The 17,639-nt window shown below is 40.4% G+C and overlaps 1 protein-coding gene across 1 annotated transcript in view; it reads right to left on the bottom strand.

Moving 5' to 3' along the window:
- ITPRID1 (ITPR interacting domain containing 1) overlaps window positions 1-17,404 on the bottom strand; it is a 34,114-nt gene extending 16,710 nt beyond the window's left edge. The window contains exons 1-6 of the mRNA XM_026068605.1: window positions 17,373-17,404; window positions 16,609-16,695; window positions 15,795-15,997; window positions 9,460-10,043; window positions 7,345-7,399; window positions 6,954-6,956 (exon numbers count right to left, since the gene is read on the bottom strand). Coding sequence (XP_025924390.1) covers window positions 6,954-6,956; window positions 7,345-7,399; window positions 9,460-10,043; window positions 15,795-15,997; window positions 16,609-16,695; window positions 17,373-17,404 — 964 coding nt within the window. The remainder of the gene's footprint in view (window positions 1-6,953; window positions 6,957-7,344; window positions 7,400-9,459; window positions 10,044-15,794; window positions 15,998-16,608; window positions 16,696-17,372) is intronic.
- Between the last annotated feature and the right edge of the window lie 235 nt (window positions 17,405-17,639).

Below are 17,639 nucleotides of genomic sequence, written 5' to 3'. Positions count from 1 at the left end.
CAATGGTCTTTTATCTTTCTTCAGTTGATGAAACAGCTTCAAACTTTGCCAGGTTCTCCTCCTACTTTTCCTTGAGAGTCAGTATCACTTCCATCTTATTTCAACTGAGCTTCAGCCAACTGTCATTAATTCAGATTCGTGCCGCTGCCAAATGTCGGGAGAGACGGGTGATGGTTGTGTCTGCTTCTGATGAAAATGAGAGGTAGAGCTGAATGTCATCAGCCTACACTGTAGATCATGTTACATCACAACTTCTCCCAGTAGCAGCTGCACAGAGATAATGAATAAAAAATAAGTGATTGCAGTGAACCTTGTAGGGCTCTCTGCAACTGAGAGCACCTCATGAAAGGGAAGGCGGCTTCCAGCAACTCCGATAAAGCAACTCCGAGAAAAGTGAGTGAAGAGCCCTTCTGTTCTTGCTAGGTCCTGCAACTTCTGCCTGGTTAGTAGTGCCCAAAGCAATTGGGAGGCCAGAATGGGTGGCTTTTTGGTATTACTTTGTGGAGATCAACGGCAAGTTATAATAGCTCTATTTTCGTGTTAATATCCATTAAACTGTGTTCAAGGAGTCTAAGAACTTCAGGCTTAGAAAGCCCACCTCTTTTTGTCAGTGTTATTTTCCAGAGGAGAAATGCAAAGCATTGGTCAATAGTTGGCAAGTATGTGTAAGATCTGTGGGCCAGGAATCAAATTTTTCATCCAGAAAAAAATCTGAGTTCTCTAGAGCATAAAAAGGTGCCCAAGATAGCACCTTTCTTACAGATGTCACTGGGAACGGGGGGAATCAACCCTCTCTCATAAGAGCCACACAGCAAAGAAATATAGTACCACCAAAAAGAGTAAGTATGTTCTTACAAAGCTGCTTTGAAGCCTGTGTAGGATGTGGTGTTGGGATTATGAATTTTGCAGCAAGATTTAAAGTTCAAAGGGTCAAGCTGTCAAATGGCACCATTAGTAAAGCATCACAGAGATCAGTGACCGTGCACAGGCAAAACTCTGATCCTGCTATGCTCTGCTGAGGTGTGGGAAGAAAAGGCAGGGAAAAAAAATACTAGAAAAGGCCTCCTTTCAAGGACCTCAGAGACTTCAGGACAACTAGATTTCATTTCAGAATCTTTCTGGTTTTGAAGCCTATGGCTGTTAATCTAAATCTGTCTCTCAAACTATTTGGTTGTCAAAGTATTTGGTTGTCCCCCTGAATACTTAAAGTATTTCATGATTTTCTTCTCCTAAGATTTAAACAACAGCAGGTTTTATAACTTTCACCAGGCCATCTGCCTTAAGTATGTGGTGTGTGTATATCCTTTCCCACTAGGATGAATCAGCCTGCTGCAGCAGGACCTAAAATATGACACATATGTGCAATAAAATGTTATAAATGTGCAATGACTTTTAAGAATGTACTCACTGAAAATCATACAGCCCCCAAAGTTCTCCAAAGCTGCCTCAACCCCAGGACTGCAGGCAGGGCTTACAGACACCAGTAGCAGGTGGTACTACTTCCTAGAGGCCTTTGCATGACAATTTTGTAGATGTCTCAGACTTCCTTTCATGTGCTGCCAATCTCGTTCCTGTACTGGTGAACATGGCTCCACTGCTTCCTGGGTCTCCATCTTTACATCCTTTCCTGAATTTGGATATATGCATGTATGTGAGATGCATCCAGCAGGACTGTGACAAAGACGGGAAGCAGACGGGGCATTCTCAAGAGCTGCAGAAATGAATTCCCTTTCTGGTAGGGGACCAGACAATTCAGGATGTTTTTGAACAGGCAGAAGATGCAGGAAGGTTTTAAGACTCATCATTTCATAACCTGCCCTTCACTTTGCTCTTTCCTCTCAGTCACTGCTTCCTGACAGTTTCCACTTATTTCTGGGACCGCAGGCCTTCATCCTGCCCACAGGCAGGAGGTTTTAGACTTCTTCAGGTTACAACATGCATAGAAATGATAGAGCTTTCTCATACTCTTAATTACAGGTCCTTTAAGTACAGAAAAGGGAAAGGACAAGAAGGTCTTTATGCGGTTCATGGGCAGAAGATGGGAACAACATGGATTACAGCATCATAAAAAAAATGGAGGGAACATAAAATGGCTAAAGGTGGCATATGTCTCCTTTGCACAGGGCCCCTGAAGAAGATAAAACTGTTGTGAAGGAAGCTTCTCTCCTCAGGCTTCTAGAGACATGTTTGTTTCAGGGAACTTCATTCTTCCTTTTCCCTTTCTAGCCCAGATTCGTTGTCTGTAGTATACATGAAATGAAGCAGTATGCTATTTCCTCTTTGAGGGGGATGGCAGAGCTGTGCAATAAGTGATGCTGTCCAGCCGAGAAACCTGACCCGTACAGAAAAATATCTGAGAGTAACTTACATTAAAAACACACCAAAATTTTCCCTTTTACAAAAAATGTGGAACCCCAAATGTTCTTATTAGTGACTGCTCTTTGTGGATGTTTTTTCTAGGAGTGGAATTTCTTACTGTGAAGACCACTGAGCAGTGCTAACTCAAATGAACTGTGCTATGACTGCTTCAAGAACATATAGGAGTATATTATGGATCTATTATTCTTCATGTTTTATGAAGGGAAAACTCATATTTGGAGGCTGTATGTGATTATTAAGCAATGGAAAAGCATAACGTAAGGGTCAGAAGGCCTCAAAACAAGAGTAGATGTAGGATACTGTAGGTATAAATCCTGATTTTGATTACAACTTTAGCAAGTCTTCTGTGTGGCTTTCTCCTCGCTTTTGCTTTTTCTTTCTTTTGTGTTCAAAACTAAAAAACATTGTGTTATAAGTGAAGAAAAACAACATGATGTAGGCACTACAATAAATAACTGTTCCCTTCTTTATACTGAAAATAGAGGAAGGTACCAGGAAAATCTTAGTTCTGTCTGAAGCATAGGAAATATATGTGTATTTTCTTCTTGCACTTTTGAAGATGTTGATCCTTCAATCACAGGCAGACATTACAATGGATAATAAACAGGATTCACGTTCTTGGCACTCAGTCAATTAAAAAAATACCAATTGCATTCTGTGAATATTCCCATGGTGCCAACCATGAGAGGAGCCGGTGAGTAGGAGGAGTGAAGGTGTGATAATTGAAAGAATTGCTACTTAATAAGTCACAGGAGCTAATGTGTTAGCTCAGCATGCGGGGAAGCTAGAATGTTCCCAGCTGCTGCAAAAACTGGGTGTATTCGATCCCTGGCACCACTCATTGGGACAAGATGAATCACAAATGCTTCAACAGAGAGTTACCATGTCACAGTGAGCCAGATGGAGGTGGTTACTTCTCTGATTGATTGTCTCTTGGGCTACCAAGGGCTTTTCCAGCAGGCTAATGCCTTTCTGTTGGCACTGGAGCGCCTGGGAGCAGCATGTCCTTGTTGGTCAGCCCCATGCTGAAATTGTTGACTCTCAGAGGTGTGGCTACCCCGGTGATGGAGAGGTGCAGAAAAGTAAATAAGAAGCAAGGGGAAGTGGATGAATGCAACACGTACAAAAATAACACCAACTTCCAGGGCCTCCCTAATAGATGTTACTGCTAATGAATTTTCAGGCACGTGCTGAGTTAACGGAGGTGAACAACATTGAAACACCCTTTAGTTAAACCCAGTGCTTTACAAAGGCTAATTGAAAAAGGAAGGAGCAGCAGGGGTGGGGGGGGAGAACAAGGAGGAAGAGGGGGCGGAGGGGGAGAACAGCTCTATTTTTCAAGTGCTGAATATGAAATCACTGCAACAGATGAGTTTACATGCAAGCCTGCACCTCATCAGGGCAAAGATGCAGTGAGTGGAGTCAAGTAATTTTCCTCTGCACACAGCATCCCCAGCCCCTTACCCTGCCCAGCCAGCTTTCTCAACTGTGAGCTTTAGAATATAAACAGCCAATAAGTAAGGACAATAACTGTAGTTCCTGCTGAGAGCTAACTCTGCCTGTCATGCATTTGCTGGGTCCTAATACAGGACAGTGAATAAAGCTTCATTACAGAACAATGGAGTTAGCTGCCAGAGCCTACAGATTTGAATAAACAACAAATAAGCAACATCTGCTCCAGCATATGTGTATGGTAAAAAAAAAGTCACAAAATAAAAGGATTTGTAAATGCCAAAAGCAACACTAAACTGCCAGTGCTACTGTAGAGTGAATTTTTAATTGCACATGCATACAGGCAGGCTGTGGGTATTAGTCTCACATATGTCTGGTTGCTGCCAACCTGGGAGTATAGATGAATTTAATTAAATAAGGATTATCCCTTCTCCCCAGTACAATTACTTATTTATAACAATGATAAAATTGCCTAATAAAAAAGATTGTAATATTTTTTAAAAGAGAGCTAGAAAACACTCTGCTTTCTCTGTAAGTCATTCAGGGATGTTTGGGGGCTTTGAGCATCTTTTAAAAATTAAGGCTCAGCATTCTGCCAAAAGAGAGGGGAAAAAAGCCTTATCATAAAGCCTACTGCAGTTAAACAGCCAGAATCTACCTTATGGAGAAATATAAAGAAGACACACAGCAGCCAGGGAATTGGCTTTCATGGAGAGTGTAGAAAATTAAGCAATTGGACTAAAATTGAGGCCAGGCTACAGAGCCAAGGGACAATACCACTGGGACAAGCGCTTCCATAAGTCACCCATCTCTAATATGCCCCATCTAAGCAAAGCAGGCTGTTCCTATCTATTTCTGCTCATATTGGGCCCCTTGCGCTTCCCCCCTTGGGTGAGCTTCCACGCCAGCATAGTCATGTCAGGTGCTCACATCTTCATCATCGCTCCCATGCCCTTTCCAACACAGCCTCCAACCAAATGAGGATGGGTCCTCACTGTAGTAGGCACAATATGAGCCTTGAAAAACAGGCAGTCTCTGCCCCAAGGAGCCTGCAGCCCAAAAATAATTTCAGGCATGTTCTTCTGGGAGCGGAAGTTTTCCTTGTTAGGCTCCTAGTGGAATCTAGACTGTTTCCCACTAGCTTCTATTTCAAATTATGGGTCTGAGACAAATTCTATTGAATTTGGTAGGAAGTTTCCCAAGAGCTAGATATTATCACCGCTAACAATGTTGAATTGGTATCAGCTCTTTTTAGGTTGTTCCATGGTGCCCCAGCAAGTTGAAGTCTTAAAAAAAAAATTCCTTGGGTATAGAGAGGTACACCACTTAAAAGCAGTGGGAAAAAGAGAAAGAATATGAAAAAAAAGTCCATAAAAGAGGATGATCAAAATCTCTTCTTTCAATTCAGGATAAGCATCAGTAACACTATAAGAACAAAGCGAAAAAGAGAGATTCCAGTTTTTAAACTAAATTCTAAAATAATATCATGGTGCTGTTAAGGCACAAATCTTAAATAAGTACAGTTTACTTGTATGATATTAATTGATCACTTAACTGGATGACAATCTTACCAGAATTAAAAACAAATAATCACATTCTGCATTCTCTATCCCAAAATCACCACAAATACATACTTATTCCTGTGTTTTAAAAGAGTTTTCAGGGCATACGTTTCTTTCTTTATTTATATTGAGATGAATATATCTATACAATCTGCAAAATCCCTTCACAAATACCCTTTTTCATTAAATAGCACAGTAATTTTTTAGAGCAGGACAAAGAAAGGAAAAAAGCATTTCTGGGTATGTTGTGATTATTTTTTCCCATTGGGATATGTCCACTTTCTCTGTTGTTCATTTCTCATTGAACATTTGTCCAAATGTTGGTTTTCTCTGCACAAATCCTGGGGAGCTGCTATGTTTTGTATAGACACTACTATGAGCAAGATTGCTGGTGTGGGAGCTTCTCCTTGTTCATAAAGATTGAGTCATCATTCAGGAAGCAAAATCAAAGCAACCTCATGTAACTCAGGCAACAAATCATACTGACTAGCAGCAAGGACCTGACTTTAAGCTTTAAGAGTTGCTGGAGCCACCCATTGACAGACCGGACCCACAGAATCCTGCCAGGTGATGTGGCAAGAACAATTGGCTGACACAGGTATACAATCTATCGCACAGTTAAAAAAAACTAGCAAAACAACAAAATATCTGCTTACAGATCACTTGAAAACAATAATGCAACCTCCAGGGCTAACGAATTCATTATATACTCCATCGCTTTTGCTCGGCTCTAGCATTTATCAAGAAAACCCTGCTCACTTTGATTAAAACACCTTCAGCTTCACTGAACTCAGTGAGGCTTTTGCTCGGCTCTAGCATTTATCAAGAAAACCCTGCTCACTTTGATTAAAACACCTTCAGCTTCACTGAACTTCACTGAACTCTGAACTCAGAGACTTATGCCACTACCTTCAATAGGCTCAAGATTTCACTCTTGCAAATCTAGCTGTCACCTCAGCCAATTGCATCTATGAATGACTGGCACCAGCTGATATCTGATTTTTATTCCCATATCTGTGTATGAACTTGGGCTGCTTAATTATTTGTGCTGGATCCCCAAAAGTGACATAATGCAACATTTGTAAGGTGAGGGCTCACCAGACTTTCATCTTTGTTCCTTTCTATCTGCTTCTTGCTACTCATTCGTTCTGCTACAATAAATTTCTGTCCCATTTCAAAAACCTGCCAGTCCTGCTCTAAGCACTGGTTAGCAAAGGTCACTAGAGAGCAAGGCTGAGTGCTTCCTTTTCTGGAGGCAGAACAGCCGTCTCCTCCAATACAGCCACCCCTGCCAGCAAACAGTTCTCAGGATCCAAACTCACACCGCCCCAAATGACAGCATAACATCTGATCTAACAGCTTTGCGTTTAATCCTTTCATAGACTTCTCAACTTATTTCCTAACACATGATCTGGTGCCATGTCAGCCCATGTGATGAAGGTCTCTGTGATATGGGAGATTCAGATGTTGGGGTGGAGGCCATGCTGCAACCAGAAAGTCCTCGTTGTGTAGCCCTGGGTGAGTTGTCTGCACAGTGGCTGCTGTGCAGCAATCCCCAACCTGCTCTGTGGCTTCCTCTCTTAGGATCAGCGAGTCAGCAGATAAGAGGTCGCCTGTGTCTGGTGGATGAGCCACTGAGCAGGAGAGAGGCTTTGGCTTCATTTGTAAGTCCTGAGAGGATTTACATGAGGATGCCTAACGCATCAGATAGGCACCTCAAACACTCAAAGCAGGTACCCCCTTCGTGTGCACTCACTGTGTCCTCCTGACAAGATGAGCACATTTTACAGCCCTATGTTTTATCAAGTTGTATCATCTAGACTGCATCCAAACACCAGAGCAAATAGGAGCAAAGAGAGAAAACATGTTCTTAGTATAAGCCTTTAGAAGGGACTACATGGGAACACAGTTTTAAAACAAATCTGGCAAAATGTCTGTTTTTAACACCCACCTGATATGCTGTCAGGAGCATTTCTACATAGAGTTTCATCCTCCAAGCTCTGAATCTGAAAAGAAAGGGAAAAAGAAGAGGAATAAGAAGTGTGAGAGAAGAGGAAAACATCATATTGATGGTGATGATTATTATGAGCATATTCCTTATTGAGGGGGAGGGGATAGGAGTAAAAAGAAAAATTCTAGAAATTTCAAAGTGAAAACAGGAAATCTTTCAGATGTTTCCTTTTCGGTGGTGTCCTTTGTAAAAAAAATGTGTTTATGTCACAAACCAGGCTCTAATCACAAAGGCTTTTCAAGCCTTTCCAAAGTAGTTAGTGCATAAAGTTTCCCCACCCATAAATGTCTTAACAGTCTTGTTTGAATAGTCTCAGAGAAATGCCCCTCGAATATGACTTAGCAGTAGAAACCTTAGGCATGGTAACCATATGGCACCAAACTCTTGCCAAAGAATGTATGTAAGGTCAGAATTTTTTTCCTCTAAGAGTGAAGAAACCATTTGTCTTTTCCATAGTATCAAGGAGAGCATTAAGTCATGGTGTTGCATAAATTGCAACAAGAAAGAGTCATTATAAAAAAGCAGATCCATTACATGCAAAACAGTTCAGCATGTCCTAGATGTGGCCTGTAGCTCAAGAAATCTCTAAACCACCCATTGTCAAAGTCTAGAAGAATATATGAGAAGGATCACTCTATATGTGCCTGTTTCTTATTCTCTTCCTAGTCACCTGCTACTGGCCGCTGTCAGAATAACATGTTAGACGGCCTGATGGTTTGAGCCAATACACAGTTCTTCCAACCTTAGTTTAATGATTACTCGAAAGTTAAACAGTGTATACACAGTTCTAATTTGGGCATATAGCATTCATCAAACTGTCTTGGACATCAGACTGGGGAGTTTATCATCATCTGCAATTACTGCTCTGTCAGCATCCTCATTTTTGAGTCCGTGATAACTTGCACGGGTTACAGAGCTACTAACCAAAGAGCTGCAAGTCCAGTGTGCTAAGTCTGTACAAAGACATATGGGTTGCATAAATTTGCTGTGCTGGAGACCTCTGAAAGACCCTTTCTTCTCCACCAAGGCTGATAGTGAGACCCAAACTTCCATTCTTTGATTCAACTCTGCCAACCTAGTTCCAGCAACTGCAGGACACAAAGGGAAACTTAGACTGCACCAAAACTTTCACAGAAAAATATGTTAATTAAATATCCTTTATTCAGAACGGATGCCACCAACTTAACCTGACCTCTTCCAATTTCTTTCAAAACTGGAAATCTTTTTTAAGCATCCCACCTTTTCTAGGTTCTTGCTGCTCTCTCCCTCCCATGTTCCAAATGTTTTCAGGGAGCTGCCAACTATCCTGTTTCTCCTCCTTTCTTTGTTTTTACAGTAGGGCTCTCTTTCTGCAGCAATACAGCCAGAAAAAATTGCTGCTGACACAAGAACTCTGGATGTGAGACAAAGACTGGCAAGTATCCTGGTCTCTGCTATTTCTTGCTGAACCCCACTGACAACCCACTGTTGCTAAAACATATAGATAGCTGAGTATCATGGGCTTTGAAAACTGCGGATTTGAGAACAAGCTGCTGCTTTGAGTTATTCTGGTTTTAGGATGCTCAGATTACAGAGCAATAAAATATTTCAAACGCTGCTATAAAACCAAGGATAATTTTGTGATGAAACACTCTGAGAGAAAACACCAGAACATGAGCTTGGGGGGAAAAAAAAAGAAAAACAAAACTGGTTAATGACTGGGTCTGTAAAAATATCCTTGACCATATGTATTAGCGTTCTTGCAACTTACTTCTATAAAAAAGCTAGCGCTGTATAAAACACATAGGCATGTTATACTATCATACAGGTTGAATAAATCTTGTCTCAGTAATCTCAGTGCCAACTTCTTTGACAGTATCCTAACACAAAAACAATTTAAAATAATCAAAACCTCAATGAGTAGTGTGAATCCCAGTGTTTTTCCCCATAAGGCTGCAACATGGCATTTTAAGTAATTTCTTCTATCTTCTGTCTTGAAAAAGAGAATCCAAAACTATACAATAAATGTGTATAAAGATATGTTGATGGTAAGCAATATACAGTAATCCATCTTACCTCTTCCAATTCAAATGAGTCTGGTGGCTTGTAGTTTTGGCTGGCCAGTTTTATGAGTGTGGGGGCCAAAAGCAAATGCAACTCCTTTTTTGGACTGTCTTTGGCAGGCACCTCACACGTAGAAGAAAGGTGGGGCTGTTTTGGAAGTAAGTGTGATGAAGCCCAAGTTTTCCCTGATGGAGTTTGTAGACACTGGGATACTGTAAATGCAGCTTTGTCTCTGGAGATTTGCTCTGGGGTCGGACAACCCACCATAACACTTTCAGAAAAGCCTGTTTGGATCGTTCCACTCTCGGCAATGTCAGCACAAGAGTGGGGTTGTTCTTTCCAGCCAGATGAATTGGCTTTGCCAGATGCCAGCGAGCTTTGTTTCAGCAGCGTTGTCTGCCTAAAAGCCTTTTTCAGGAGCTGACCTATTTTTTTCTTTGCTCGTGTAACCACAGGTCTGCTTTTCTCAGTATCCAACAGGCCGGTCTCATCTCTGCTGGCATCCTGTACTTTGCTCTGTTGGGTGTTCACGTCAGTCAGCAACGACGAGAAGGCGCTTGTCACGTGATCAAGCACTTCTAGTTGTCGAAAACGCCCTTGAGTTTGACAGAATGGAAGACAAACATGTTTATCGAAAAATACAAATTGAAATAAATAATCAGGCATAATGATTATCCAAACTTGTCATTGCCAAAAACCATATTAAGTACCTGATTAAAAATTGGCTAATTTTTTCCTTTTGCTTCCAGAGGATCCATTCAGGCTATATACAGACTTCACTACATAGTTCTTCATATTATACAAGCACTTACACAATGTTGAATTAATCGGGTCAAGTACAGCTGACTACCACTTAGTGTGAATAAATGTTACAGAATCCAGACTTAAATTCTCCAGTTGGTTGGGCCAACAGATTTGGATGCCATATTTGAGGACTTATTAAATTCCATGAGAATAAAGTCATTAGAGTTTGATTTCAGATATTTACAGCTGGCTACTGTCCAGGATAACTGTAAAATGTATATACCCATTACTTGATAGCAATTGGCCACAGAGACTATGTCCTCATTTTCAGAGCACCACAAAGCACAAAGTTTTTCCCCCAGAAAGGTGTAGCAAAGTGTATATACACTGACGTTTTATACAGGTTCTTGATTTTTTTTCGTTGTACCAAACTTCTGTTATTTCTGGGTCATTTTTCCATGGCATAACAGGTAAAGAGAAGTGAATGATATTTTCTCTAAGGGCTTCTGGAGATTTCAATCACTACAACACTGTGGAGTTATTTATACAAGGAAATGCAACGCATTTGCTTGTGTACTGTGTCTGCACCCATCCTGAGGCAATGAATATGTCACCAGGACTTCTCCTTCCTTAAGAGATTTGCTGAGGAGAGTAGATGGCAAAATGCTAACGTTCTTGGCTGCCATTTCTCCTAGAAAGCAGCCAAACTTACTGCACGCAGTCTGCGTGCAGGCGGTTGGTAATATTGCATCACTGATGATTAGATAACAAGGGGATATTTAATATGGATTTGAGTTGGTCCTTTGCATCAGGGACCAATACAACGCCATATAATTCCTGTTAATTACTATATCTCCGGGATAGTCCTTTCCCTCTCCCCCTCCCCCCCCCCAAATATCGCCTGATTTTTAACACTGGAGGAAATTGTTGCCATTCCCGTCACTTTTTAAGACATGGTCAAAGGCTTCTCTGGATATTGTCTAAAGGAGTTATCTGATCTATCAGCACACAGATTACACAGTGTTGGATAAAGTTTGCATTTGTGTTAGTTCGGGATGCTGGACTAAATCACTTATGGTTTTGTGCATCCGATGTGCTATCACATGCTTTTCATGTACAGCACATTTTAGCCTCAGTATTTTATCTGGCTCCCACTATGTCACGCCATAAAAATGCCAAGTGCTAATCTCCTTTGAGTGACAGATGCAGAGAAGTCCAGCACTTGTCATTTGAACCAGAACCAAACTTGCTGCAGTTTGAAATAGTTTTGGCACACTGCTTTGCTCTTGTAAATTATTTCCAAGAGCTTGTGACACCTGATGAACAAATCAAACAATGAGAGAAATGATAAATGAACAAACAATCCCCTCACTCATATGCAGTGTAATAAATACACAGGCCGTGAAGAAGTGATATCAGGGACAGCCCTGCTTAATGGACAATTTCTCTCTAGGCAAGCAGTTCCTTTAGTTTCAGTGGGTGCTCCTCAAGGAGTGTCCTCAGATAGGTGACAGGAAAATTGCAAGATGCTGATCAGAACTCCTTAATCTCTAGAGCCTGCTGCAAAACAGGCAAAATCTGTAACACAAATGAGATATTAAAGGACATAATTGTGGATGCATTTTCACTAGAAACTTAAGCCAACTCAGCAAATGGCCAAGGTGTAAACAAAATCTCTTGATTTTATGATCAGGAGATTTTTACAATTTAGGAGGAAAATCTCACAGTTTTGTTCCTCCTACCCTAAATCTGGTATTACATAGCTGTCTACATAAAAGATCTGGAAATTCTTCAGTAGGTCCTCAGTGGAATGAAGAGTTTCCAGAGCCAGTAAGAAATTTTCAATCAACAACTTTTTTCAAGACAACAGAATTAGGAAAAAAAAACCACAAATTTTTCAGTGGGAAAATACAGATTTCTCTTAAATTGTTCAGTTTTTGTCAAGAAAAATCAAAATGAAATCTCAGCATGGTATACTTTGCCATATATTAAAATATTTTCCTTTTTTAGGTTGTTTCATCTTGGGTCTTGGTAGTACTGTTCTGTCTTTGCTTGAACTGAAGCTGTACCTCAGAGAAGATATATTTAGTAATTTACATTTCATTTTAGGGATGGCTTTACTGACTGATATATATTGTTATGATGCATGCAGCTCTCTCCTTGCTGACCTGTGGTGGTCACAGGACAACCATGCATCATGGGAAATGGTGCCTGCCAAATACACTCATCTCAGAAAGGAGAGTGAGGCTTGGGCAACAGCTCCAGTGAGGGGCTTGCAGCAGCTGACAGAGACACAAATGAGTGTAAACCCCCCCCAGAAACCCCCCCCCCCCAAAAAAAAAGTAGATTTAGATATGGAAGTAGTGAAGTGTGGTACTAAATGTGTTTTTTTTTATTATAAGTATCAAACTCTAACATTCAATAGGGATTCACATATTTGAAAATATCATTACTTTTCAATTAACATAACTGCTGATTGTCAAGTGACTTTATTTAATCGGTTAGGAAGTCAAATGTCACTTCTCTTTAGGTCAGTAAAATTTTCACCTCTAAAGAGTGATGAGGCTAAGCTTTTCTTTTGGTTCTTGTTGAGATACCTACAGGGTGGCTGAGATTTTTGAAAATACAGCTTATTTTTGTGTACTGAACCATTTGAAAACTTAATGACTATGCTGAAGAATCAATTGTCACCAAGCAAGAAGACAATTAACAAATAACACTATAATAAGCCACACGTATTTTAAAAGGTCAGATCAGCAATGAAGCACTTCCAGAAAACTATTTTCATTACAGTCAGAAAACAGCCAAACAGAACAGAACAGCACTAGAAAATGAATGAAATATGAAAACTAGAGAGGGATCACACTGCTTTGGAAGTCATTTGGTCTCTCTCACCTCCCTCCTCTTTTGCTCCACCTTTGTCATTTCCCAAATTGCATCTATAATCCTGCTTATCTCTCACCTCAGACTTGCACAAAATCACACTAAATCAATTAGCTTTCTCTGCTAATTCGGAGAATCAGAGAAAGTAAACTGACAATGAGGTAACCCCTCAGTCTTTCACTAACTCAGACTAAATACCTTTTTCCTTTTCCATGGCTAAAGCCAAATGAGAGGGATTCACATTGTATATGTATTGAAATGGTTCAGTGTTAATAAACCACACTGATTGACAATAGGTGATTTCATCCAGCATGTCTCTGGGAACAGTGGTGCAAAACAGTCTTCAAATCTACAGAGGTGACATGTGGTCTCCCTAATTTAAGTTTTTCCATTTCAGTGCCCTGTCGAAGAAGCTGTGTAACAGTAGGGGTCTGAATTCCTTAAATGGTTCATGAAGAGGTAAATGCCATGGAATATCTCTGAAGCTGAACCTTTCTACTTAATTTACAGAGAAGTATCTTCTTCTGGAGGCCTTCAAAAACACCTGTCTTCTTCATTGCCATTACAGGGAATTTTGGCTTCTGCTTTAGAAGAACTGGTTCATTAGTTGCCTGAAAACCGAGGTGCAGCCTTAGTGCTGAAGACAGATAGATTAGATCCCACCCTAGAAATGCAATCCATTTCCAAACCTAATAAACTTCAGTTTGCCACTCCTGCTTCTCTCTACACCACATTGCAAAATCATTAGACGATATAAGGTTGGTAAGACTGGAAAAAACAGAGTTTGCAAGTGCCCTGAGAGCCCATTTGAGGATAATCTTCAGGAGTTTGTATGCCACTAACACCTGATACATTCCTTTTAGCTATATATCTTCTCTTGAAACACTGGCAGTAGGAACTTACCTGTGCCCAAATGCCTGCATGGTCTGTGAGACAGACTGGCAAAGATGATGACCCTCTGGAGGTGCCTCACTCTCTCCACTCATTATGGAGACAGACTCTGGGGTGATAAAGCTCCATGAGATGATACTTCAGTTAAATGTCTATAATTTGGTGCAGTGATGCAGGCTGAGGTTAAGCACCACGTATAAAACAACACATAGAGCAGAGAGAGCAGAGGTAGGTATCTCTGAAGGATTAATCCCACCTCTCTCCATTAAATGCGTAGCCTCAGCTCCCAGCCCAGGCACATACCTTGGAGGCCTAAGCAGATGGTGTGAAAACTCCCTCCCAAACTGTCAAAGGAAAGATAATATGTTTTGATGGACATCACACCCACCAAAATAGAAATGCAAACCTTAACTTACTTCACAGTAACTCCCCCATATAGATAAGCTGTTAACATGTACAAAGAGTGTCCCCATTGAGAACTATTGCAAGACTAGTTATTAAATTCACACCTCAGCTTACCACTGTCTGCCTTCACTGTGCAAACAACCTCTCTCCTTCCCTTTAATTCCTTTTCTCTCCTTTCATTCACTCTTAGTTCTTCACCTTCTTCCCTAAGGTCTCCATCCACCATCCACTCATACTGATTATCTCTGTTCCCTCTCGCCCTTTTTCTCTGAGGAGTTACAGAGAGAGAGAGGGAGAGAGAGGAGAAACCTGTTTGATGTGTCAGTTTGCTGTAAATATTGAAATGTGTGCACAGGACTTGCTATAAAAAAAAAGAAAAAAAAAACATTTTCCATGATGCTCTGACATTTCTGTTTCAATTCTTATTCCATATATATTGCTTCCTTGGTGCAATTCTAAATGGGAATGCATGGACTATGTGAGAGATCCTGCTTCACTGAGCATCTTAAGTAAACAGAAGATTTCAAGAGCCATCTGGCTATCCTGTGCAGGAAACATGAGGGGGAATGATGTCCAAATTGGTCTTTCTAGAAGGAAGGTATACCAGAGAATTAGCAATGCTGTTTTAATGCAGCTATACCTTTAGGGTGAGGATCTTGTCTTCATTTCTCATCTGCAAATGCAGTTAGTACTTGGCACCACACAAAATGAGAGCTGAAAACATCTAAATAAATAAAAATCAAAACTGCATGTCTTAACACAATTCTAACATTCTTATGATATGATCCTCATCTACATCTCAGGGCATATTTGAACCACAAAACTGTTAGATTCTAGCTACAGATTTGTGGCTTTGATACAGAAACTCATGCAGCTCCAGCTACGGGAGGTTAAGACCTTGTCAGCTGCTCTGCATGTCTCCCCAAGACAGGGATCCTGTTCCAACAGAGAGGAAAAGGGAATGTATGCCCATGATGCAATGCCTGGCCTTCCTGAGTTCAAAATCCTTTGTATTGGCTTAAACCACCAGTGATGGTGAGTATGGGCTAATGTGTTGCCCATGAAACAGCTGAGGCAATGGACCTGCATTCAATTCTGCAGCCTCTGCTACACAAATGCTAATCTCAGGTGGTGGGATAGGTCTGACAGAGGATGGGTGGTCATGTTGTAAAATGCCACAGCTGGTACCTCCAGCTCATAAATAGGAGTCCATAGCTGAGGAGAGCTAAACTGTGTTTCAGTTATATTAGGAGATATCATTGCTGCAAAGAGGTACATGAGGATCTTACTGAATGGATTTCCCTTTTCATGAATTTTCTCTTTTAAGTCTCTTCTTCCTTACCCTCTCAATCCCCATGCTCTTTAATATTATATGGTCACCTCCTGACTAAAACTCTTCCTTTTTCTAAAACATCTCTGCTTACCATATAGATTTGGCCTCTCAATGTCCATCCGCTGCTTCTGAGCCTCCAGAAAAACTTGGATGTTGATCCCTTTTGCTACAGAAGCACCACTAAGGAACCGAGGAGGGATTTTAGTGCAGACATCAGGTTCTTCTGTACCAAACCCCAAATTAAGAAGAATCTCAACTGGATCCTTTTCCCCGATGGCCAGCCATTCAGTTACACTGTGGTGAAAATATCAGGATTATTTATACTACTGTCTTGGTACCGCTTTTCTCTTTCAGTAGCTATTACATGGTCTTATTTTTGTTAAATGATTTGCTTTCCTTTTCCTCCCCTCTCATAATGACTTCTGCTCAAATAAAGATTGTCATTTTCCATCACATTGCTCAGAGCTGGTGCTCTTAACAATATTACTATTGGTAGTACACAGATTTCTTTCCCCAGAGATATTTGGTGGCTTGGGATCTAGAGAGCTTAACAAGAGGAACATTAATAAAAGGTGTAGGTTCACAGTTCTGTAGGCTCAATTCTCTCTAGACACAAAACAGAGAAGAAATGATACAGCTGCCATAAGATCTCACAGTTTTTTGCTTTCTGATTGCTTCAAAGCCCACTGCAATTTGGGGCAGTTTTTTTACTGGAATAAAAGCATTTCAGAACAGACACCTGTTATAAGTAAAAGGTCATTTTGATCTTGTTAAGATAAATGAGGAGAAGCATTTTAGGAGCTAACACTTGGAACTGCATATTCAAAATTCTGTCAATATTTGCTGATCCCTAAATGGGGCTAGTCCCTAGTATTCTCAGCTGGAAATACATGGAAATAACTAACCTCTGGGGTACACTGGTGAGAAAATGGGAAGAGTTGAGGCTGTTGCATCTTGACATAACAGGACTTTCTGAAAACTCTTGCAGGGATCTAGTTGGAAAAAAGCAACAATGAAATGTGTTTACTCATGTGCTCCTCTGGGATGTCATTATGATTTTTCCTAGAGTAAACATTTGCATTTTGTCTTCGTTTATAATGATACATAATAGCAATGCCTTAGAAGAAGAGTCGGCATGAGAGTGTGGCAATACACTTATTCTCAAGAACAGTATGTTACAGTAGGTGTTAGAATGTAGGTGTTAGGTACCAGTAAATGCTAATTATAAAGGTGGCAGAATAGCTCACTTTTGACAGATGGTGAATCTTTGGGGAACCTTTAGGGAGCACGGTTCCTTTAGCCACCTACTTCTAAAAGATATAATTGCTCTCAAAGTTTCAGAGAGACGAGGCACAATGAGTTGCAGTAGCAAGAGTAGCATCTGAGAAACAATTTTTTACTTAGCTTCTCATTGCAGTTGTATCTGGTAATCTGCATAGAAATAACTTTTTTTCAGAGTTTGCTCACTGCAAAAGGAATGTTCTGCAGCAGATAAAATTACATGCTTTTGTTACACCCAGGCTTAATTTTACCTACATGTAACAAACATAAGAACATTGTTCTTAGCTGTTTGAGAAAAAAAAAAATGAAGCTAAAATTCCTCCTTTTGCCAAAAAGAAAAGGAAGAAAGAAGAATTTCTAACAGAGCTCTACTGTGTCTGAGACCTACCTCCTGTAGCTTTGCACAGTCATCTGTACCATTTCTGGTGCTGACAGGGAAACTGCAAACAAAAAGAAATAAAAATCTTTTATTCTCTTACTTCTTTTTGTCCCTTCAAACAGAAATGTGTCAAATCAGAGAAAAAAATAGAACACTGATTGTATTATATAAGGAAAAATTTTAGCCCAAGTGGCACAATTGCAGAACAATACTTTTCTGGGAAGCTCAACTTACAGTATATGCTAGTCATAGGTAAGTGCAACACATATCAATAAG

This window comes from Apteryx rowi, unplaced genomic scaffold (assembly GCF_003343035.1).
Source record: "Apteryx rowi isolate R43461 unplaced genomic scaffold, aptRow1 scaffold_276, whole genome shotgun sequence".
NCBI lineage: Eukaryota > Metazoa > Chordata > Aves > Apterygiformes > Apterygidae > Apteryx > Apteryx rowi.
Note: the sequence above shows the minus strand (reverse complement) of the source record. Positions and strands in the feature narration are given on the sequence as shown.